This window comes from Sturnira hondurensis, unplaced genomic scaffold, assembly GCF_014824575.4.
Source record: "Sturnira hondurensis isolate 20B ecotype Veracruz unplaced genomic scaffold, ASM1482457v3 Scaffold0000780, whole genome shotgun sequence".
Taxonomy (NCBI): Eukaryota; Metazoa; Chordata; class Mammalia; order Chiroptera; family Phyllostomidae; genus Sturnira; species Sturnira hondurensis.
Genome location: NW_028073411.1, coordinates 15,048,564 through 15,072,329, shown reverse-complemented (window position 1 = coordinate 15,072,329; position 23,766 = coordinate 15,048,564). Strand labels below are relative to the sequence as shown.

The following is a 23,766-nucleotide window of genomic DNA, read 5'->3' as shown; positions in this document are numbered from 1 at the left end:
CTGTTAGGATCGCTGCCCCCCACCTATAAGTTCAGCTTCCAAGGGGCAGGAGTGAGACCCGACCTCGATTCCTCTTCCCCTGAGCTCTCCATTGCAGGGGCTGAGGCCCTGGGCACCCAGCCCATCAGGAAAGATGATGGGTACTCACCTGTGTCAACCTCGCCAGAAGGAGCCTGTGCATTTGGGAGTTTGAGTTCATTCATTCCCCACCTGCTGTCAAGCCAGGATTGACCTTGTATTTTTCGGGTATCAGGAGGGGCACACCTAGGGTACCACCTAGGGCCACAACAGCCCCAGGGGGCCCCTGGGTGTACGTGAGAAAAGGCACCCTTCCCACAGGACATTTCACACACCCTCGGACTAACCCCTACCAGCATCCCACTCCTTGTCCGAACGTCGGCCATTAAACCCAGTTGGAGCAATTTCTGCCGCCTGACCTCACCGCGTGACCCTTGCACCTCGCTGCCTGTCTCTAGGGAGGCCCAGCTCCGCGCTGACCTGGTCAGGCCAGCGTCCCTACCCCGCCTGAGCCATCCTTCAGATAGCACCGTTCGGCCTCTAAAACTCATTGCCTTTCCTCTTTATCATCTTTAAAAGAAAGCCAAGGCGGTAAAAACACCCATCAAACAATCACTTGAGAATATGTGTACGGAACAGTCCCACAGCTGACATAGTATTTCACTTTTCACCCAGTTATAAAATGCTGCACGTGGCTTACAACGAGGAAAAACGGAAGCTGTCAGAAAACAGCTGCCGTTTTTTTTGCCCCGAAGGTACAAAGCTTTGCGGTGGAAGAGCAGGGCCAGCAGGTGGCGCTGGTGCCCGTCATTCTGAGTCCTCACCCGAGCTTTCCGGTCAAACAAGGCCGGTTGGTTGGTGGTGGACCTGAGGATAGCCAATGCGGGAGGGGCGCCATGTGCCCGGCTGCATTCCGGCCGCAGCTCTGGACTCCTCTAGTGCCTGTCCCCGTTTCCAGGTGAGGGTGGACAGGATTCTGAGTTCTCACAGGGAAGCTGAAAGCAACCAAGATGGTCCCTCCACCTGCCCCCAGACCCCGCCCCCCACTCCCTGTTCAGCATCCCCCCTCCGTCCGGAGGAACCTGGCGGTTGCTGGAGTCCCCGGATGGAAGGTGGGTGGGCTTGGAGCCCAAGCTGGGGCAGCTGGCTGGGAGGGCCCATCCACAGGGTGTGATGGGGAGTGACTGCCACATTAGCTCCTCCTCAGAGCAGGCCCTGGGAACCACAGGGGACATTTCGTCTGTTATTCGTGTGGCTGAAACAGCACACCATGGATAGTAATGCTAGTTGTCTAAAAAATGTAAATGAAATCGAGTCACCGCTAAAATCCCTGTAATGGCTGCCCGCTGCTTTCAGAAGAAAGTGTTCTACCGGGATCGTCATGATCTGGCCTCTGGTGCTTTGTCTTCTCCTCGTGCCCGTCTCTTCCTCTGCCTCCCCCTCCCCAGGCTCCCCACGAACACTGTGGCAGCCACGCATGCCTCCCTTCACTTTCTTGAAGACGCCAAACTCTTTGGCACCCCAGGACCTTTGCACGTGCTACTCTCTCTTGGGAGTGTGTTTCTCTGGCCCCTTGAAATGGATTAGTCTCTTTCTCATCCTTTGGGCCATGTGGAGTGGCCCCTACACGGCGAGGTGAGCCCTGGTCATCTGTATAAACATGTGTGCTGTCACTGTGGCCCCTTCGTTACAGGCTGTTTATTTGTCTGTGCTCGTCCCTCCTGGAGAGGACTCTCTACCTCGTGAAGGGAGGGAGGGACTTTGCCTCTTCCTCTCCCAGGCCCTCACCACGTGGGTTGCATGAACATGGGCTGCTGCCCTCTCAACACCGGGCTGCTTCAGGGCATGGAGACACACCAGGGACACGTGAGCACCATGATGGGGTGCTTCCGGGAACGAATTTTAGGACCTGGGCAGAGGCTCCGCCTGCTTCTGGTACATGTCTAGCCCTCCCTTCCCCTTTAAGGCACAAGGTGGCACTTTAAGGCTCATTGGTGACAGAGTCCAGAAGAGCCACGAATTAGGATGTACGCCCCTCTGCTCACTCTGGGTCACGAGGGGAGCAGTGGGACCCAGCTCTGCAGAGGCCGGCAGGTGGGCTGTGCCCCGCCCCCCCAGGGAAGAACCAGCCGCCATTGGCTTCTTCCCGCAGTGACAGGGAGGGGAGACCTGACAGCCAAAGGTGCCGCCCCCGTGTCTCTGGCAGGTGTTTCTGGAACACCCGTTTGGGACAATTGGTCTAAGCAGAGCATAGTCAACTCGCTCTACCTTGGCTGGAGGTGGCTTTGGAGGTGGGCGTGGGAACAGTTCTAGACCAGGTGTTGACAGATTATGGCCCCTGAGCCAGGAATGGTTTTTACGTTTTTTAAACGTTGGGGGGAAAAATCACAGCAGAGCTACAGTACTCTGCAAAGACAATATGTGGCCCATAAAACCTATATTGTTTACTCTTTGGCTTTTTACAGAAAACGGTTGCTCTTGACAGTGAAAGGTAAGGAGGGCCTCTGCTGGACAGCCCTGGACGGGTTTTGAAAGGGGTCAGGTCAGCCTTTCTTCCCAGCTGAAGGTGATGGTGGGAGGAAGCCGGGCCCAGGGAGCCTGCGGAGGCAAACAGTGGCCCCCGAGGGTGCCCGCGCCCTGATGCCTGCAGCCTGTGACTCTGTCTGTCCCCTTCCATGGCAGGAGGGCTTTGCAGGTGTGATTGAGCCCAGGATCTGGAGGGGGAGAGGTTCTCCTGGATTGTCTGGGTGGGCCCCATGTCATCCAAGTGTCCTTGGGAAAGGAAGGCACAGGGGCGGGCAGTGTGACCGCAGAGGCAGAGATGAGCGTGATGGGGCCACAGGCCAGGGACTGCCGGCAGCCACCAGCAGCCAGTGGAGGCAGGGCTCAGGTTCTCCCCCACCCCGCCCCTGCGGATGGCCCCGCAAACACCTTGATGTATGATAAGTTCGGTAAGGCTTGTTTTGGACTTCGCACCTCCAGAACAGTAAGGGAGATTTGTGTGGTTTTAAGCCATTGAAACAAACTATACAAACTTAATCTTGGTTCCCTCTGCTTTTCCCCACTCCTACCCCACCCCCCTACTGAAAGCCACTGACATCTCCTGATGGGTCATTTCTCTGATTCATCCGCTGCCGCCCTACCCTGTCCTTCCCACGGTGGCTAGAGTGGCATCTGAGAAGGCAAGTATACTCCTGTTCCCTTCCCTGCTCTGCTCCTCCAATGGCTTCTCCTTGCTCTTGAGACAGAGGACAAAATCCTCCCCTTGGCCCCTGGGGTCCTGCGTGGCCCTTCTTGTCCACCTCTGCAGCCTCGTCCCTGATCATCTCGTGCTTCCCTTTCCTCGGGGCACCTCGCACCGACCAGCCTCTCAGTGCTTCTAATGATGCACTCCGTTCCCTCCGGCCACAGGGCCTTTGCACCTGCTGCTCCAGCTTCCTTTCACCTGTCATCTCCATCCCAACAGGTTTCTCAGGGAAGCCACACTCACCTACCGGGCCGGCCTCCTGTCCCTGTGGGAGCTCTCCCTGTACCACCTAGCTGCCCTCCCCTTTCAATCACACGAATACCGGTGAACCTGTCCCAGTAGCAGTCATTCTAATCTTTCTTTTGTTTTTGCCACTTAACTGGAAGCCTTTGTTCCCCAAGTGCCTCCTGGTGCCCGCAGAGGAAGAGGATACAAGGCCTTTTGAGATGAAAAAGGGGAACTGAGAAATGGGGTCACTACCACGGAAAGCTCAGCTCAAAGACAAGTTTCATTTGTCATCTGGCCGCGTGGGTTAAAAGTGATCCACCCACATTTTGCCGTGTGTAATGCGCACCCCTGTTTTTGGCTCAAACTTCCAGGGAAAAAATCTTTTGTTTTAATTTCTTCATTCAATTTTTATTTATTTATATTTAGATATTTGTTTTTTGGATTATACAGGAATTTTAGCATTTATTGTTGGACATGTTATGGTATAGGAAATTTTATATAAGAAATAATTACAAAACAAAAGATATGAGGTACCAGAAATTTTATGTACTGGTAACAAATTTATGATATCTCTGCATCATAGAAGGCCAAGAACTCTTCATCACTGTCAACTTCAGAAGTTATTGCTTTTAACACATAAGCATAGATGAAAGAATTAAAAACACATCTATGGATATGGAATTAGTACCACCCATGTATAATGCACATCCTTATTTTTCCCCAAAAAACTCGGTCAAGAAAGTGCGCATTATACACAGCAAAATACCTGTTTTTGGAAACACTCTGCTCCCTGAGGTTGCCTTTCCCTGGTGCTCCATCCTAATTGAGCTCCAGAGGGACTTCGCCGTCCAGATGGGGGGCCGAAGGCAGAGTTGCGGGGACTGCCTGAGAACCCAGACTGTGACCTCCGGGGGTGGGCGCCGAGTCTTCACCCCTAGAATTCTGATTTGGGGCTCCGGGTTGGCCTGTGCAGGAACGCGCAGATATTAACTACAGCACACCTGTTACCTGCCTTCCTGTAGCGACTCGTTCACGTGCTAAGATATCCCTGATGTTGGTTGGAGACCGAGGTGCCCTGTCTCAGGTGATGAATTACATTTGTTTAAGCCCAGCCTGGGCGTTCTGTGCCCTTTTGCCTCGTACTTGAAACAGTTTACCTTCAGCCTTGTAGCCGGGGCTCGCCGTGTGATTCATTTCTTGCCTATGAGACAGAGGTCCTTCTGAGATTTTCTTCACTGGTGACAGGCGAGACACACCTGAAGAAAAAAGTCCCCCTGACGTAGCTCTCTCTCATTTTGCTCCTAGAGTTTGAACTTCGTTGTGATGCCCGGAGCTGTGACAGCCATCCTGTGACCATGAGGCTCCAAGGGCACAAAGCCGCAATATTGGTAAAGGTAGAGCATTTGGATGAAAAGAGGACTGGGTGAAAAGAGGGCAGAGTGAAAAGAACCTGGGTCCTCAGTCACATCACTGAGTTTCTGTGCCACCCCTTGCCCGCTCCCTCTTAACTTCCTGTCCTGCTGGAGAACTTAGTGTCTTCCTTGCAGAAGCCACGAGCAGGAGGGTATTGCGGTCCAGCTGAATGCATTCCTGATTGACATATGTGTTTAAAATTTCTTTTATTCTGAGATAATTTCAAACTTAGAGAAGATTTGTATGACAAAGAACTGTGGCTCCTGCCCTGCACCCCAATAAGAGCAAGCCCAGGGGACCCCTGGCCTGGGAATGAGAAACGTGAGCGAACGGAACCCGACCCGCCACTCAGGACGAAGCTTTCCCAGCTGACTGCAGACCACCAGAGAAAACCGACGTTTGCTGTTTAAGCCGTTAGGATGGGGGGGCTGTTGGTTACTCAGTGTCACGGTAACAAAGCCTGGCTGACACCAACTTACTGTTTCCGAAATACAGCCATTTGTTTACAGTATCTCTACATGGTGTTACCGTTAGCATTTCAACACTCTCCATGTTCAGTTACAGTTGACATCCGATATTGTTTTATACCAGTTTTGGGTGCACAGTATAGTGGTTAGACCATGACAGAATTTACAAAGTGATCCTCCGGGTAGTTCGCGTGCCCACCCGGCACTGTCATTACAGTGTGACAGTGTTCTCGACTACACCGCCCTGCTTTACTCGGCATCCCTGGGGCTGTTCTGTGACCCCCAATCTGTGCTTCTTCGCCCCTCACCTTTCTCACCCGCCCCTCCTACCGCCTCCCTTCAAGGTCACCATCTCCGAGATGAGGACACTCAGGCTCAGGGAAGTTAAGGGATGTGCTCGAGGTCGTCCCAGAGCTAGTGAGCCAGAGAGGAGGGATTCGAACCCAGGGCTGTCTGATGGGCAAGCCTGTCCTCCTCCCTCCATCTGCACCATGTGCCAAAATCTGGCTGAACGATGTCATCTTGCTGAAGGGGCTGCTTTTTGCTTCCTGTGTTTCTGAGTCTGGGAGAGGGTGGGGACCCAGGCTCTGACCTTCAGGTTTGAAGAGGCCTCGGGTCATCAGCTATGTGAGTGGGTGGGAGGCGGCTTCCCCAGCCACAGGGCTGGCTGCTGTGGGCGGGCCCGCACTATCTGTCTGGGCTCTGATGAGCCACGCCGAGTGCGTCAGGGGGGCTGTGCCCTGCCTTCGGCGAGCCAGGCCTGCCTCGGGGTGGGCTGGCCTGCACTCTGTCCATAGCAGCTGGGGTAGCAGCGGCTGCTGACCCTGCCTCGGTCTGTGGACTTAACTGCGTGTCTCGGGAAAACAAATCCAATGAACACCTATCTTCAGGAGAAAAAGGTTCAGAGAGTTTAAATAGAAGAATATTTGGATTAGGAAACCCCGGCGTGCTAAGAAGTTTCGAGAAAATCCTCTTGGTGCAATTTTGCTGGAGCTGAACTTGAATGAGGATTCCTTCCTTGCTGCCGTCCTCTGAGGGCAGGGTTCTGGCTGGAATCAGATAAAAGTTTCAGAGTTTATTACCTACGGAGTTTATTAGCCGTCCAGGAGTTGGCAAGAGTCTGAGCTGAGGCTGGGCTCTGGGGTTGGCCGGAGACACTCCTTGGTTTTTGGCTGTTTGCTCTGCCCAGCTCTTCTGAGAAGTGTGGGAAAGAGCCTGGGTGAGGAAGGGCAGCCGGAGCTTACATTAACCGTCGTCCCCAGCAGACAGGCTGCGGCAGCAGCCCTGCCCAGGACGGAGGAGGAGACGCGAGCTGCGGCTGCTGGCTGCATGTTGTTACTTGGCGTGCCTAAGTTCTTACTGATAGAGAGCAGACCTGGGGTAACAGAGGGAAAGTCTTAGAGTTCTGAGGATCTGGCCTTTCACACACGAAGCTTCCTGCCTCTGAGCCTTTGCACATGCTGTTCCTCTGTGCAGCTTCCCCCGGCCACCCGCCCCAGACAGACAGCCACCCCACATAGCCGCTCCACCCTGTCCTTCTCACACCACCACCTGGCTCACGCACCTTGCTTATTTTTTGTGCTAGGCAGGGCTTTTTCAGTTGCAGGTGACGAGGGAGACTCGACTCAGACATGGATTAGACAAAGGTGGTTTACTGGCTTTTGTAACTGCGGAGACCGGGCTGTGACTGGAGCCAGAGGCTCAATGCCACCCTTTTTTCTCTGAATGAGACCCAGTTCCTTGACTGAAGAAGTTCAGCGTCAAGAGGACCCAATGGCCACGTATGGCAACGAATGGCAACAACACAGTGTCAGAATTGCTGCAAGAGTAGGCAACACAGGGGTCCCTGGAGCACAGGGCCTACTTGGTCCAGAGGGTCAGGTGGGCTCCTCGACAGGGGGGCTCCTGGACAGTTGCAGCTAAGTTAGAGCTAACGCCCGACAGCAGGCAGTGCCCCCTCCACACGGTGACCAGGCTTTGCTCTGTGTGCTCCAGTCTCCGCAGCGTTTTGTCCAAGATGTTGCCCACCTCGAACTCTCTTCCTGCGTGTCCTACGTTCTGTGAAGGAGCAGGCAGCCCCGTAAGATTCCCTCTTCCTTTCTCCTCTGCTTGCCTGCACACCTGCTTCCCTCCCCTCCGTCGTGGCGCTTCCACCCGGAGCTTAGTCTTTTAGTCTCTCTCTGCACTTGGCTCCTTCTGCTCTTCGTTAGGAAGACGGACATAGTCTCTTCCTCCCAGGACCACTCATTCCTCCTGCAGCATCTCTGGTCCAAAGACAAGTCCACTTTCTGACTCCCCAACGGGGAGTGCCTTGCAGGGCACAAGCCTCCTTGGAGGGCAGCCCCGGCAAGGATGGGCACAGGTGCAGCCGGAGGAGAGACGGGGGCTGTGAGCCACCCGTAGAGGACCTACGTGGGTCTTGTCACCCTTGCCTGTTAAACCGCTGTGATGAGCCCATTTTGAAGGTGAGGACACAGAGGCCCGAAGATATGTGACGTGCCCCAGATCTCTGTCCCTGCCAGTCATGCCGTTCCTTCTCTCTGTTTTCCTGTCTGTCCACTTCACTGTGATTCCAACCCAAAGAGGGACTTCTCCAGGGAAGCCTTCCCTTAATACCTCACCTAGGTCCACCCCTCGCAATGTCTGTGCCACTTCTTCTCAGCACTTGAAACAGCTGCAGGTTTCTCTGGACGATCCTCAGGTTAAAGTCTGTCTCCGATACTAGACTGTAACCTCGAAGAGGGAGAGGACAACACATATTTTTATACACTCTTGCATTTCCCGTGAACAAAACAGCCTTTGGGACACAATAGGTGCTCAATAAATATTTGCTGAATGAAAGAAGAAGGAACTGAAATTCAAACCCCTGTCTCCAAAACCCACGCTGCTTTCTGACCTCATGAGTTGGTGTTCTTGGGACAGGCGGGGATGTGAAGAATTCCCACAAGACCCACCAGGGAAATGACTGTGTGTGTGTGTGTGTGTGTGTGTGTGTGCGCGCGCGCGCATGTTGGGGGGGCACTGGTAGTGGCTTGACTCTAGGCTGTCTACAGACGAGGAGGGGCAAGAACCCAAGAAGCAGGGGCGGCGAGCCAGGGCAAGATGACTGAGGACTTACAGGGCCTTGCACGACCGCCTGAGGCTCAGGAGCCACAGGGAGCTCCGAGGGCTCTCTGTTGGGGGGATGACATGATTGTAGGCACATTTGACAAGGGTCACTGTGCCTGCCGCTGAGTGGAGGGTGGACAGAGGATCACAGCAGAACCCGAAGTGCCACCATATATGCGGGGGGGGGGGGGGTGGGTTCCCGGACAGGGACATCAGTGGCACAGAGGAGTGGCCCAGCTCCAGGAGGTGGGAGATAGGCAGTGAGTATGACTTTCCAGTTTCAAGCTAGACATTTGGGCAGACAGCCTTGCCAACTCCAACAACAGAAAGGGGGGGGGGGTGGAAAGGGAGGGGCTGTTAAAGGCTGAGCCCATAGAGCCTGGGAGCTGGGGCCTTCAGATGTTGGGGGGAGGGGCAGGCGGGTCTGATTTGGAGGGATGAGAATCCAGCCCCTGTATCCAGGCCCCACGGAAGGTCTCAGATGGAACCTTGCAGCAAACTGATGCCTCCTCCATTTCTCTCCAGCTGCCTTCCACTGAGCTTAACACCAGCCAGAGACCTGGCGGTTCACCGACAGAACTTACCGTCTGGGGAGGCGTGATGAGATCCTGGAACACCTTCCTGGTGTTTTCCCACCATTAAAAAAATAATTTAGGCTCTGGGCCATCCATTCAAGCCTGTTCCCTCTTCTGCCAAGCACGGAGGTGCTAGGACGCCAGCCCTCCCAAGGCCACCACAGCCCCACGGGGTGGGTCCTGGCGCTGGGGGCTCCCTTCCTTTTCCTTGAGTCTCCCGGATTCTTGGCAATTATCCCTCAAGGGGCAAATGGCTCCAGGGTGGGTGTGGGGGTGAGGAAGCGGACTCTCCCCTGAGGTCAGGTGAAGCCCCCGAATTTTAGAACGAGAGTGTGGAGGGGAGTGTGGGAGAGGTTCCCCGGCGCCCTGCCTCCTGTGCCGGCGGGGGCGGGGCGGGGGGAGGGGCGGCGGAATGGGGCAGGTGGTGGAGATTCTCATCCCTCCTTCTCTGCTTGGCTTCCCCGAGCTCTTCTACTGCCCCCGCCCCCTCTTTTTGTGGATGAGGAAACCAAGGCCCAGGGTAGTTAGGTTAAGACTCAAGGTCGCACAGCCAGGAAGTCAAGTTCGAATTGGGACCCAGGTCTGTTAGAAATCCGAAGTCGTCCCCTTTCCTCCACGAGCGCTCTCTCCTCGTCTAGAAGCCAGTGCTTCCCCCGACTCCCCATCCCTATCCCCCCTTCCTATTCCTCAAACACCGCCAGGGCCACGGCCAGGGGCGCCGCGCAGCGGGGCTGGGCCAGGACCTCTTTATCTTACTGGGGCGTGTTCTCCGAGGCTCGCGGCACGAATCTGCCACTGGAGTCCCACTAGGACCTGTGGGTTGGTCCCCAGACCCTGGCGGGCAGGGACAGCGCCCAGGCACCGGTGGGGCGGGTGCGCCGGAGAGCCGGGAGCGCGGAGGCGCGTGGGCCGGAGCGCAGGTCCCGGGAGCAGCCCGGGACCCAGGCAGCCCTCGCCCGGTGCCTGCCGCTCCCGGCCCCCGCCCCCTCGGTGGTGGCTAGCTCTTCGCTTCTCAGGCTCGAACCCGACACAGTCTCCCGGCGCCGCCGCGCGTTGCGGACTCCCAGAATCAGCCCCGCGGGCCCCCGCCGCTGGTCCCCAGCGCCGGCCCTGAAGGGGCGCAACGCCGCCAGCAACCCGGAGGTGCTTGAGGCGAGAGGGGTCCCCGCGGGATCCGGGACCCTATCGCAGCTCACGGTGAGCGTCCCCCAGGGCTTGAGGACCCCTTAGCCGCGGGTACCCTCGCGCTACCCCCGGGTGCCCGATGGGGCCGCCCGGGGGGCACAGGGCTGAAGTTGGAAGCGCATGCAGCTCACCCCTGCTGCGGAATCCGATATGCTGCTGCCGGAGCGCAATAGCACCGCCTGCTTCGGGCAGCAGCAGCTAGCTCCGGGAGGCGCCCTGTGGGGCTCGGAGGAGGCGGCACCGTTGAGGCCTGTGCAGGTGGTCACCGCCTGCCTCCTGACCCTGCTCATCATCTGGACCCTTCTGGGCAACGTGCTGGTGTGCGCAGCCATCGTGCGGAGCCGCCACTTGCGCGCCAAGATGACTAACGTTTTTATCATGTCTCTGGCGGTGTCTGACCTCTTCGTAGCCCTACTGGTCATGCCCTGGAAGGCTGTCACTGAGGTGGCTGGTCACTGGCCCTTTGGGGCCTTCTGCGATGTCTGGGTGGCCTTTGACATCATGTGTTCCACCGCCTCCATCCTGAACCTGTGCGTCATCAGCGTGGACCGCTACTGGGCCATCTCTAGACCCTTCCACTATCAGCGCAAAATGACACCGTGCGTGGCCTTGGTCATGGTCAGCCTGGTCTGGACCCTGTCCATCCTCATCTCCTTCATCCCAGTACAGCTTCATTGGCACAGGGACAAGACAGGCTCCTGGGGTGAAGTGGACCCGCCATCCCACCTGGCCAACGGGACGCCCTGGGAGGAAGCGGGGGAGCAGGAGGTGCGGGCAGAGAACTGTGACTCCAGCCTGAACCAGACTTACGCCATCTCCTCCTCGCTCATCAGCTTCTACATCCCCGTGGCCATTATGATCGCAACCTACACGCGCATCTACCGCATCGCCCAGGTGCAGATCCGCAGAATTTCCTCCCTGGAGAGGGCCGCGGAGCATGCGCAGAACTGCCGGAGCCACAAGGCCTGTGCACCCGGTGCCAGCCTGCGGGTATCTATCAACTCGGAGACCAAGGTCCTTAAGACCCTGTCGGTGATCGTGGGGGTCTTCGTGTGCTGCTGGCTGCCCTTCTTCATCCTGAACTGCCTGGTCCCCTTCTGCAGGGGACACTCGGAGGGACCTCGGTTGAGTTTCCCCTGCGTCAGTGAGACCACCTTTGACGTCTTCGTCTGGTTCGGCTGGGCCAACTCCTCCCTCAACCCCATCATCTACGCCTTCAACACCGACTTCCGGCAGGTGTTTGCCCAGCTTCTGGGGTGCAGCCACCTCTGCTCCCGCACCCAGGTGGAGACGGTGAACCTCAGCATAGAGTTGATCTCCTCCAACCAGGACACCGTCCCCCCCAAGGAGATGGCGGCTGCCCACAGCCACATGATCCCCAATGCTGTGACCCTGGGGGACAGGGAGGTGGAGGAGGATGAGGAGGGCCCTCTTGATCCCACGGCCCAGATCTCTCAGGTGGCCCCAGATGTTGACCCTGTAGCCAAGTCTGCCTGGGAGCTGGACTTCGCAGGGGAGATTTCACTGGGCAAAATAATGCCTTTTACCCCGAGTGGATTCCATTAATCTACATAAGAAATGCCCTTCGTGGGTCTACAGAACCGCACTGACAGCATGTGGAACATGGCCCTGGCCAGACGGCTCGGCCGGTTAGAGCGCCATCCCAACGGGCCGGGGCAGCAGGTCCCATTCAGTCAGGGCCCGCACAGGAAACCGCCAGTGACGCATACATGTGTGGAGCAACAAAGCGACATTTCTCTCTCGCAAGTCAATTTAAAAAACTGTTAAAAAGGTATGTGGAGCACACACACACGTGTCCCGTGTTGCTCAGTGTGTCATCTTTCCTCCCCGACTCGGTGTCAGAGGCTTTGTGCTTAGAAATCTCACCGATCGGTTTGCGGCCGAAGGAATCGGTGGGCGCAGCTGTTAGGAACTCAGTCACATACACCTCAGTCTGCCAGCTTAGAGGCAGTGTTTGGTTCTTAGAAAAGGAAAGAAAAGGGGGACTTGGTCTGTAAAATACATACTTTCCTGTCCCCCTTTAGGCAAACGGATGGCTTTTCAGCGACAGGTTCAGCGTGCAGTGCGGATGGGGCAGGCGGCTGTCCCCTACCTGGCTCCCTGCGGCCCGTGTTTACGCAGCATCCGCTCTGCGAGCCTGGCCTACAGCTGAGGAATTCTTCCTGACTCGTTCTGGTGTGTAAGAAACACAAATTGTGTGTGCAGTGCGGTGATTACCTCTGCTTTGCCAGGCCGGCCTTTAGGCTGGCTGCTGGGGAAGCCATGAAGCATGGTCCTTTCAAAGCTGGGAAGTGCCCTGGAAACACACGGTTATTCTCCTGACAGAGAGCTGGGCCTCCAAGGTGCACTCAGGGCCGAGGGACCTTGGAGAGCTTCCGACGTTCCAGAATGTTTTTTTATTGGATACATCCGTCTCGAGTCACTGCCCAAAGCGCCTTCAGTGCTGTGGCATCAAACGTGGCCGGGTCCAGCCTGGGCTTTGAGTATTTTCTTCTGGTTTGGCAGCTTCTTTTAAAAATAATATAGCGCAGAACAATTCTTTGATTCCCACGCAGTTTCCATCAGTTCCATGACGAGACCCTATGGAATAACAACCAGATCTTTCTCAACTTCATCTGCAGTGTTTTTGAGTCATGTGGCTTTCTGAAGGACTTGGACATGTGTGTGCTGATAAGCTTTAAGAAAGGAAACCCGTTTCTATATGGGAACTTTTGTTTGCAGATAACAAGAAATGAGGGGATGCGTTTTAACTAAAATGTAGGAGGTAGAGATGACAAGTGAATGAACTTAAAACTGGAGAATCTGTTGAGCGAGGTGCTCCCCAAAGCGCCCAGCGAGTTCCAGTTGTTTCCTTCACCCTCTCTGCGATCTGCGCAGAGGGGGCACTTTGCCCCAGAGCCACACCCGCTGAGCGTGGCTCACGACCGTCACACCTAAGTGTGAGCACTGTAAATGGAAGCAGATGAAATGTCGGCCGTGGAGTTTCTTACAGTCAGCCCCTCATTGGAGCAGGCCCATCAGGGGCAGTTCGATCACTCTGGCGCTCTCTCAGGATAATTTCATTGCCTGGCCTCTGAGCAGCCGCGTCTGTTCACTGGGAAGTGCGCGGTGCCCGGCCTCTAGTGCTTAATAAGTATCTGTTGAATGAGCAGCTGACTATTCTCGAACGGGGAGATTGAAAGCAAACCCCACTTGGTACCTTAGTTTCTGTAAATGACTTGGTCAAACTGACCCGGAAATCGGAGGTCAAACTGACCTCTTGTGAACCGATAGCTGAGTGGACCATTGGGGAAACACAAGGCCAGTGACCAGCACCCTGCTCCACGTTTCAGGAGACGGCTGTGTGACCTTGAAGGACTCAGTCAGCCTCTCTGGTTCTGCCTGCCTCTGTAAACGGATAGCCTGACACTGTGCATTTCCCCCCTTACTCTGCAGCTGGTAAGGACGGGTCCCGGGTGGCACAGCAGGCGTGGTGTCTGCTTTCTCCACCGGGCTTCTCGGACCTTTCCCTTCCCGTTGTGAAACTGCAAACAATTCTGCATTGTTTCCCTGGTGTCTTTGACCTTGTGAATCCTTGTTAAAGGTGGACTTCCTTTTTCCTGGCTCTCAGGAGGCCATTATGTCAGGAACACAGATGATGAGAAATCCCCATCGATCAGGAAGTCTCTGAAGTGCAGCTGTTCCAGCGAGGCTGTGAGAAGCAAAGTCTTTCGTGGGAATGTTCTAGACCCCAGTTCAAGTAATTTCAATGTCAGGAAAGATGGGTTGTGTGAGGACTTTGGACACCCCTTCTGCAAAATATCATTCTGTGTGGTTATCCACAGCTGCTGTGTGCTGGGCGCTCGTCACATGCTCTGGTGTGTTGGGACTTCTCTTTTAGTGGGGGAGACAAGCAGATGCACCTGCTGGGCCATCAGTCTGGGGTGTCACATCAGGGGGCGATAACTGAGAACCACTGGCCCAGGAATAATCCAGGGGTCATACCTGGGTGAGTGCAGTGATGAAGCTGCTATCTGGTTAGGGTGGTCCAGGAGGGCCTCTCAGAAGGGCTGTGATGAAGAGAGACCCAGATGAAGACGCGAGGGTGGGAGCAAAGCTGGTGTCCAGGCAGAGGGGACGGCGTGTGCCAAGGCCTGGGGTGGGACTGGGTTTGGCATGCCCGGGGCCTGGGGTGGGTGGGGGAGAAAGGCGGCCTGTGTGGCTGGAGGGCTTTGCGAGGTCGTCGCTGAGACGGGAGGCTCTCTGCAGACCCCTCCTGTGCTGGGTGCCGCTTCTGCACCAGGTCACTTATGTTCACAGACCTGAACAGACCTGGGTGCGGGCACTCCGATCACCCCATCTCACAGGGGAGGAAATGGAGGCACCAGGGGGCTCAGTCACTAACCTGGGGTCACAGAGCTCATGAGTGGCCGAGCTGGACTTGAACCGGGGTAGCCTGGCCATGGAGTCTTCAAACGGCCCAGCAGTGGTGGAGACGGGGGGCTGCCCTGGTACCTCCAGGCCACAAGAGCAGAGTGCCTGGGCCGGAATGTTCCTCGTTCACGGGGTAGCTAGCTGGTTACTGGGCCATTCCTCTATCCACCGGGGAGCCCTCCTTCTCTGTGTGCCTGTGCCAAGCGCCCCTTTGTGGGCAGCGCAGGCAGCAAAGGGCAGCGGGTCAGAGCTGGCCAAGCACTGTCCTGATTCTTGTTGGGTCTGCACATCAACCTCAGGTGCCGTTATTTTTCCACTTTGCAGGTGAGGGCAGTGGGGTTCAGAGAGGGTAAGTGGCCATCTAGTGAGTAGTGGCCAGGGGTGCTGCCAGACGTCCCATGGTGCCCTGAGAGGGCTCGAGCCAGGCCGACGGAGTCCAGGCCCCCGCTGCCTGTCCACAAAGCCACACTGCCCAGACTTTGAGACTTTACAGCCCCGCAAGTGAAAACCAGGACGAGGTCCCGCCTCGCACCTGTCAGAATGGTGGCCATCAGTAAGTCGACAAGCAAGTACTGGTGAGGATGCGGAGAAAGGGGACCCTCGTGCGCTGTTGGTGGGAACGCAGACGGGTGCGGCCACTGTGGAAGCAGTATGGAGCTAACCTCAAAAAATTAAACATAATGCTGCCTTTTGATGCAGTGATTCCACTTTTGGAAATACATCTTCAGAAACCCAAACACTGATTCGAAAGAACGCATGCACCCCTCTGTTCATCGCAGCATTTACAAAGCCAAGGTTTGGGAGCAGCCCGAGTGTCCTTCAGCGGATGAGTGGATACAAAAGCTGTGGTGCATCTACACAGTGGAACACGACTCAGCTGTAAAAAAGAAGGAAAGCCTTTGTGGCAGCATGGATGGACATAGAGAACATTATGCTAAGTGAAAAAAGCCAGACAGAGAAAGACAAGTGCCATGTGATTTCACTTGCATGTGGAATCTAATAAGCAAAATGAACTAACAAGCAGAATAGAGACAGACTCATTGATAGAGAGCAGGCTGGCCACTGTTGAGGAGGGTGGTGGTGTGTAGGGATTGAGCAAAAAAGAAAAAGAGAGAGAATTCACGGACATAGACAACAGTGTGGTATTTGCTGGAGGGGTTGGGGGCGAGGGGGAGGGGAGGAGGGATAAGTGGACAGAGACTTGACCTGAGAGAGTGAACACAGTGTACGGACGACGTGTTGTGGAATCGTGCAACTGAAACCTGTGTGATTCTGCGAACCATTAAGAAACAAACTCCACAGCCCTGAGTCCACATTTCAACCCTCCCACCCCCTGGTGTTAGTGGAATTTGGCCGTGGCTCTAGCTTCAGTTTCTTTAGCTGAAGAATGCACAGAGCAACCCCACAGGTTTGGGCAAAGATTAAAAATGAATGTAACACTGAGGTTATTTTTTTGTTGTTCTCTTGTTCTTTTTCCTTTCTTTCTTTTTTTTCCTTTTAAAAGGACTCTGGTCTGACACATTTGAAGAAGGCTTTGGGGTCCCTGAACTTGGGTAGAACTGCATGGTCCTGGAGGCCAAGGGCTGTGACAGCCGAGATGCATCTCATCTCTGCTGTCCTCTCAGCCTTGAGCAATGGTGTCTGGCATGGAGTAGGTGCTCACTAAATGTCGGTCTCTTCACCTTGATGTGCCACACACACACACACACACACACACTCACACTCACACACACCCCTTTTAGGTGCTGCCATTGAGTGAACGCATCGGGCGCTGTGTTGCCCGTTGGCAGGGTTGGGGGAGGGTCCTCACACTTGGGCTGACCAAAGCCTGCAGGGCTGAAAGCCACACAGGAAGTGTGGTCATCACGGAGCACATGCAGCTGCTCTGTTACACCCAGCAAAGCCTGTCCACAGATTCCCTGAGGCTCACAGCGCCCACGAGGACCTTCCAGGCTGCCCGGTGAAGAAGAGACCGTTGACCCCGGGTGGGATCCAGAGACACAGCCACGTCTCTGAGCCAAAGAGAGTCACCCTGAACTTGGAGGTGGCCTTCACTCCTGCACCCTCTCTGCCACACCGGGCCCAGAAGGGACGGACATGACAACCGGAGAGCAGGGAAGTGCTTCCTCACACCCGGGTCCCATTCTCCTGGTCTGTTCCTGGCTCTGTGTGGTGGCAGGAACGACCTGTCCCCACCTGGGGGAGGCCCACGGCCTGGTCGGGGAGGTATGGAGTGGCAATGAAAAAAATGACCCTTTGTCGCTGGGGAACAGCAAGGACCCCTCAGCTGTGCCCACCTCTTGGAGGTCTCCCACACCGTCCCACCAGCACGGTGGCTCCAGGGCAGGTGGGCTTCTTACACAGTGGCTCACAGTGTGTGCCCCGAGACGGGGAAGGCCAGCTGGGCACTGAGCCTCCTCTCCAACTTGGCCTCCACGAACCACAGAGACCCAGGGACTCCTGAGTCCACCAGGGACCTGGGTGGGTGCCTGAGGCCAGACCTTGCTCAAGGGGACGGAAGTAGACCTCACCTTCTTGATGGGAAGGGTGTCCAGGACTTTGCAGAAGAGATGTTTTACAGTTTCTGTTTATTAAAAAGCTATTTTGACATAATTTCAGACTCAGAGAAAACTTGTAAAACATTACAAAAGAATTCCTAAATACCCTTGATTCAGGTCTCCAAAACATTAACATTTTACTAAGTTATTCTCTCTCCGTTTAAGACACGAGGCCCATTTACCCCTTTTACACTTCAGAACACGTTTGCCTCCAGGTAAGGGATTTTCTTATCTAACCCACAGGCCTTAATTCAGATTCCACGATGATGTCCTTTGTCACAAAATAACCCAAGAGCATGTGTTGGCTTTAGCTGTTCCGTCTCTTCGGGGCATCCGGAGTACAAAACAGTCCCTGCCTGCCTTTTGTGGCGTGGACTTTTGTGAAGACCAGCCAGCCAGGCACCAGGCAGACTGTCCCTGATTTGGATTTGTCCTGTGCTTCCTCCTGGGGACACTCCAGCCCTCGCTTTGGGCGTGTGCACCTCAGAAGCGAGGCCAAGTCCCCCTCTGGGCAGCTTCCAGTGGGCGCGTGCTGCCAGGGAGTTTGGGGTCCACAGTGGGAACTTCGGCCTCGGGGTGATGGTGGTGTCCCCAGGAAAGTTACTGTTTTACCCTGTCTGATTAATAAGTGTCCTTTGGAGCGATGCTTTGAGGCTATGACGATGTCCTGTTATTCCTTAAACCTCCTGTCCTTGGTTTTAACATCTATTAAGGGTCCTTCCCTGGATTGATTCTTACTGTGGTTGCCAAATGGCGTTTTTTAAAAATTCCACCATGTTTTTATGGCTGGTTTTCTACTGTAAGGACGGGCATTTATTTTTTATTTTTTTAAAAGCAGCGTAGACTCTTAGATCCTAATTTTTTTCAGTAGATTATCACCCTTTACTCTCCATATTTATCATGATGTCCAATTGGTCCCCAGTTTGGCCAGTGGGGATGGGTTCCTGTGTCCTTCCTGTGTGCTCGTGTTATTCTTTGAGCAGTTTGCTATTTTTTTTTTTGTTTGTCACAAAACACTCCAGACTCACCTTGTATGTCCCCTGCCTGAGCCCTCTCAGCAGAGAAGGGTACATAGAAATCCAGACCCGGGCATGAGGGTGTCATCACTACTGAGGTGATGTGGCTTCCAGGCCCGCTCGGAGGACAGAGCTGGGAAACGGAGGTACTCAGAGGAGCATATAGGTATGTGCATATATATTAAATGTGCATATAATATATGCACGTTCCCACCAGCACCTGCTTTGTGCTTCTATGTCTAGCTCCATACGGATGTTAAGTCCCGTGGGCTTAGATCATTTCAATACTTTGTGGACATATTTTAAAATAATTACCCCTGGTTCGAATCCTGACCCCCTTAATATCTTAGTTCACGAGACCTGGAAGTTAAAGAAATTAAGTTACCTGCCGAGGTCCCTCCCCCCCGTGTTAAATCGGGGTAGTAACTTGCTTACCGTGTGGTTTGTTGGCAGGGTCACGGAACATGACACGAGTGGCCCGTGGAAGGCCACGCACACTGTGAGAATTTGGAAACTGTCATGTCTCTAAGCTCTGTGATCCCATCCCTGCGACCTAAGGGCTCAGGGCAGGACCTGTGTGCGTCCAGGACGCTCAGGGACCAAGAGCCGGGACAGTGAGAGAGTGAGTCAACAGCAAACCAGATATGGCCACACCTGGCACAGGAAAGGAGAGCACGAGATCCAACCAGGGGTGATGAGGAGAACAGGGCCGGGGTGAGGGTCAGACGGGACTGGGGAGCGCCAGGCCGACTTGAGAGGAACTCAGAGGACACGACTGTCCCCACTCACACATGCGGACAGAGCTGGTTCCAACGTGCAAGGAGGGTTTTAGGGGTCTTGGGCAGGGACAAGTGTATTTTGCATGTAGGAGGGATGTAAACTGTCGGGGAGCAGAGGACAGACGGGAGGCGGCCTCCCGGTCTCCACCCCGTGTCACTGCCTCCACTCGAGTGTGGGCTGAACCTAGTGGCTTCTAGTAACAGAACAGGGCGAAATGGAGGGATGCCCGCTCTGCGCTTAGGTCACACCAGGAGTGTTCCTGCCATCTCGCCTACTCTGTCTTGCCCGCTCTCTTTCCTGTTCTGATGGAAGCTGGTGTCCATGTGGGGAGCAGTCCCGTTGGGAGGGGCCTGTGGCAAGAAGCTACAGGAGGCCTCTGGCTGACAGGCATCAGGACCTGCCGGCAGCCACGTGGGTGAGCTTGGAAGTGAAGCCTCCCTTGGCTGAGTCTTCACGCGAGCCTGCAGCCCAGGCCGACACCCTGACGGCAGCCTGTGAGACGCCTTGAACCAGCACCCCCCGCCAAGTCCTGCGGGGCCTCCTCACCCACAGAAACGATGGGATACATGTCTCGCTGTTTTAAGCTGCGAAGTGTTGGGCCACTTTGTTACTGAGGGACAGATTCTAAGAGAGAAGAAAAGGGAGAACAGCGCTGTGCCTCTTTGGGGAGGGGGGTGGGAAGGGGGTGCCCCCTGTCTTTGGACACCCATTTCCAAAGGATCACCAGCACCAAGAAGCTTGCACCCGATGGTTCTTTCATATAAATGTGTTCATGGCCTTTGTGCTCCCCCTCCACGGCCCCTGTTATGGTGATGATGGTGATGGAACGTTGTTTACTCGCTTGTGGATTAAACCCAGATTCTGAGGACCTTGATTAATCCGGACTGAAAGCAATGTGGAGACGGACAATAATTTACAATTGACAACTGTTAGTTCTTAGGGAGACAAACAGCATTTCAGAGGCCCGTTTTGTGTTTGTTTTTGGAAAGGTCGTGAAGTCTTTTCTGTGTGAAGTGGCAGGAAGTCCTTTCCAAAGAAGAGCTGAGGGGAGGGGAAGGAGACTTTAAAGATGAACTGAAAACAAACCCAAGGGCACTGGGCCTTCACTGCTGCAAACTCCTCCGGAGGGAGGCTGTGGAAATAAAACGGAGAGTTTAAGCAACTTCCGGTAAAATGGTTTGGACCTTTGAGGCCACAGAGAAAGAGTGTTTGCTCGGGAAGCAAGAATCTGGGTCTGAGTCCCGGTTGTATGACTCGAAGAAAACGATCCAACATTTCTGAGTTCTCGCCTCGCCTCTAATGGTGGAAACCATGGTGCTTACCTCACAGGGTCGTTACTAATGTAAAAAGTACTTATTGCCACAATGTAGCCATACCAGATGCCACGCTCGGTCCTGTACTCTGGGGCCCCGCTGATCCTTGGGGTCGGGACGAGTCTCCCCCAGGTGTGCTTCCGTGGGCCTGGGATGGTACCGTGTGCTGGTATTTGGTGGTGGTGGAAGGGGGATGGTGCTTTTAGACCCAGCTTCGGGCTCCTGTTTGCACCCGTGCACGTGGGCCATGCAGGCAGGTGTAATGGGGTGGGGACCAGAGTGGAGGCTGGATCTGCCTCCCTCCACCCCCAGTTAATAGCGAACACCGATGGGCTGGGCACTGGGCCCAAGGGTTTCTGGGTAGGAACTCACTAGTCCTCCCATCGGTTCTGAGGTGTAGCTGCTTCCCCGTCCCTGCCCCGCAGAGCAGCGAGGGCACCGGCTTCTCCGCCAGGTGCAGGCGGAAGTGCAAACCCCAGGGGGAGTCTCACAGACCCAGGGTCTTCCTGTTTGGTGAGCCACGGACCGACCTCGCTCCCCCATGCTCCAGTGTCCCCGCTATCCTGAGTCACTCTCAGGCTTAGTCCCCTAAGGGCTCCCCTGTTTTGCCTCACGGGAGGGACGGCAGCCTGAATTCCTGATCCCAAAGGCCACAGGAAGGGGTTTCCCACCAGGAATGCTCACGGATGCACACGCCCCCCTCCGACCCCTGTGTTTTATTTCCTTACACAACTCCAGGCCAAGTTCACGATCTCTGTCCCCAAAGGACCTCAGGGGCAAAGAGGGAGAGCACCTGGGCAGGGGAGTCGTGATAGCAGGTGCTCACCGGGCGTGTGCTGCACACACAGGCTTAGTGGGGTTTCCTGTTCACACACAAATCCGGGGGCAGGCGGGATGGGCAGCACTGCTGTGCCAATGACAAGACGGGGGCTTGCCCAAGGTCGCACAGCGAGTGTGGCAGATCTGAGATGCAGACCCAGGCAGGACCCCAGAGCCCAGTGTCCCCCCCACCACATCTGACACCTGCCTGGGGTGGCCGTGTGACTCAGGCTTCTGGGGGGGGGAGGGGAAATCCCCCTTCTCCTCCTGGTTCTTCTGGCTGGTTGAGGAATTAAAATAACATAAAGTAGATTCACGGGAGGAAAATGAAATCTGACTCATGTGCCCTGGGACTTCACTTGGACTTGGAGAATTACAAAGACGGTGTACCTCCCGAAGGCAGAAGGAGACCTCTGCATCACTCTGGACTGAGAAGGAAGTACGACAATTCAGTTACAAGGAAACGAAAAGAGTTAATGTTTAACAGAAAAATGTTTGCAAGGCCCTTGGAGAAAATGGGTCACGGAGGAGACTTTGACCAGACAGGCCCCTCCCACCTGCCACACCTAGCGGGGATCAAAGGGTTCCCAGGTGCTGGCTCCTTTCGCAGCCGCCTGGCTTGCTTACCTTCCCGCAGGCAGTGAGAGGCGAGGTCAGAAGTTCTTCCCGAGACTTCCAGGCTGTGAGGACAGCCACCCTAAAGGAGTCAATATTCCCAAGAGGCATATTTCGGGGTGGCACACTCCACTCCCCTTTACTCCCTTAGGCCAGAGTCCTGGGAGTGCAGGGGGGTCCTCAAATACTCCATCCAGACACGCCCTTCCCGTCTGTTCTGGGGCAGCCCTGGTCGCCGACCCCGCGAGGTTCAGAGAGCATTCTTCTGACTCGAACACTGTCCCCAGCAGCTGTCCCCACACCACTGCCCTCCCCCACAGCTGTGCGAGGCCTGTGGCCCTCGTGAGCACGGGGGCCCTGGTCATTGGAGGCACGGAGTGGAAAGTGGACCAGACGCCTCAGTGGGCCAAGGGTTCCCCTTGGTCCCTTGGGGCGCCCCATGGGCGTCTGGCTTGCCGGCCCAGCGGTGCCCTGCAGCCACACGCCTGGTCTCTCGACCAGAGTTGGGATGTTCCTCCGGTTCTGGAACTCCACCCCCCACAGGCCTCTGGGTTTGGGTGTCTGTGGTCCGGGAGGCAGCAGACACCGTGAGGAGGAGGTCGGGTGGGGCGATGGGAGGTGGCCCAGGGAAGTCGGTACAGGAGGCGGTGGAAGCTGACTCCTGAGGGCTGCTCGGATGCCAGCCCAAGAGGTCAGGGATGGAGAGCCCAGAGGCCTGTCTAGCAGGAATGGGTCCAGCGATCAGAGTCCTCCTGCAGGCAGAGAAATGGGACAGGGCATGCAGAGGGTGAGGAAGAAGAAGGATTATGGAGATGGGAGACTCTCTGTTGGCTGAATTTATTTTGTGGTAGAACAAGGGGTGGGGAGGCTACTGGGTTTCATGATTGAGAACACACACAAAAAATTGGTGGTTTGGGGGGGGATGGTTACCAATGCACACCCTGGGCACTGGGGCAGGCTGTGGAAGGGGCCCCAAAGACGGTCACATCCCAGTTCCCAGGACCGCGAGTGCACCTTACAGGGCAAACGGGTGAGTGTTACCTCATAGGGCCACACACCTGATGGAGACAAGAATCTCGAGGGGGCAAGGTCACCCTGGCTTGTCCCACCAGGCCAGGGCACCACCAGGGCTGAGCTGGCATCTGCTGGCCGGCTCCCGACTCTGCGCACTGCTTGTCCCTGGGCTGCAGGCTAACGGGGCAGCCTGGCACGGCTGCTTTGGCTGCAGGGTCACTTCTCCGTCCCTGCAGACCTATCCCCCAGCCTTCTTTGCCAGAGCAGTGCAGAGTCTCGAATTATAAATCGAGTAATGACGAATATGAGGTCCCAGAGAGAAGTCACAATCCGTCACCTAGAAGAGCGTCGCCCCAGCTGCTTCATTCGCTTCTTCGGAGAGATCGGTTTGCACCCTTCTTTGGCGAGATGTTTCGTTTCCTGACACCCAGCTCGGAGAGCCCAAGTTCCTATCAGCTTCCACCCAGCCCTGGATGCGTCTCCCTTCATGCCTCCCTCACACCTCCTCCTGTCATGTCCAAGTATTTTTAGCTAGAGGAAACAGCAATTTAAAAATCTCTCTAAGCCAGTGTTCCTTTCCATCCCTTTTTAATTATGTAGACACACACTTGAACTGGAGTACCCCTCTCGCCTTACCTCCTGTTCACCTCTCGAGCCCCCAGATCCTGCGCATGAGCTCCCCGGGCGACAGGCACACTGGTGCTTTCAGGAGCCCTTGCCAGTCTCCCACTGATCCACAGGAAACAGGGCAAAGCATTCAGGAACATTTTAGGGGTAGAAGGCAGGCGCTGTGCAGGGCTGGATAGAGCCTGTGGGATGCGTGAGTGGAGGGCTGGATCCCTACAGGCGGCTGAGCGCACAGGAGGAAGAGCAGATGAGAGTTATCTGGTCCTCACCTTCTCTCTGACCCTTTGGGGGGACCTCAGCCGGGGCGGGTCTGGGCACCCAACACCAGCCTCTGTCTCCCAGGGCCGCA

The 23,766-nt window shown here is 55.5% G+C and overlaps 1 protein-coding gene across 1 annotated transcript; it reads left to right on the top strand.

The window, feature by feature from the left end:
* The first annotated feature begins 7,365 nt into the window (after positions 1-7,365).
* DRD5 (dopamine receptor D5) lies at positions 7,366-12,164 on the top strand. The gene is made up of 2 exons (XM_037050165.1): positions 7,366-7,378; positions 10,090-12,164. The coding sequence occupies exon 2, from the start codon at positions 10,362-10,364 to the stop codon at positions 11,805-11,807; it is 1,446 nt and encodes a 481-aa protein (XP_036906060.1). The 5' UTR covers positions 7,366-7,378; positions 10,090-10,361; the 3' UTR covers positions 11,808-12,164.
* The last annotated feature ends 11,602 nt before the right edge of the window (positions 12,165-23,766 follow it).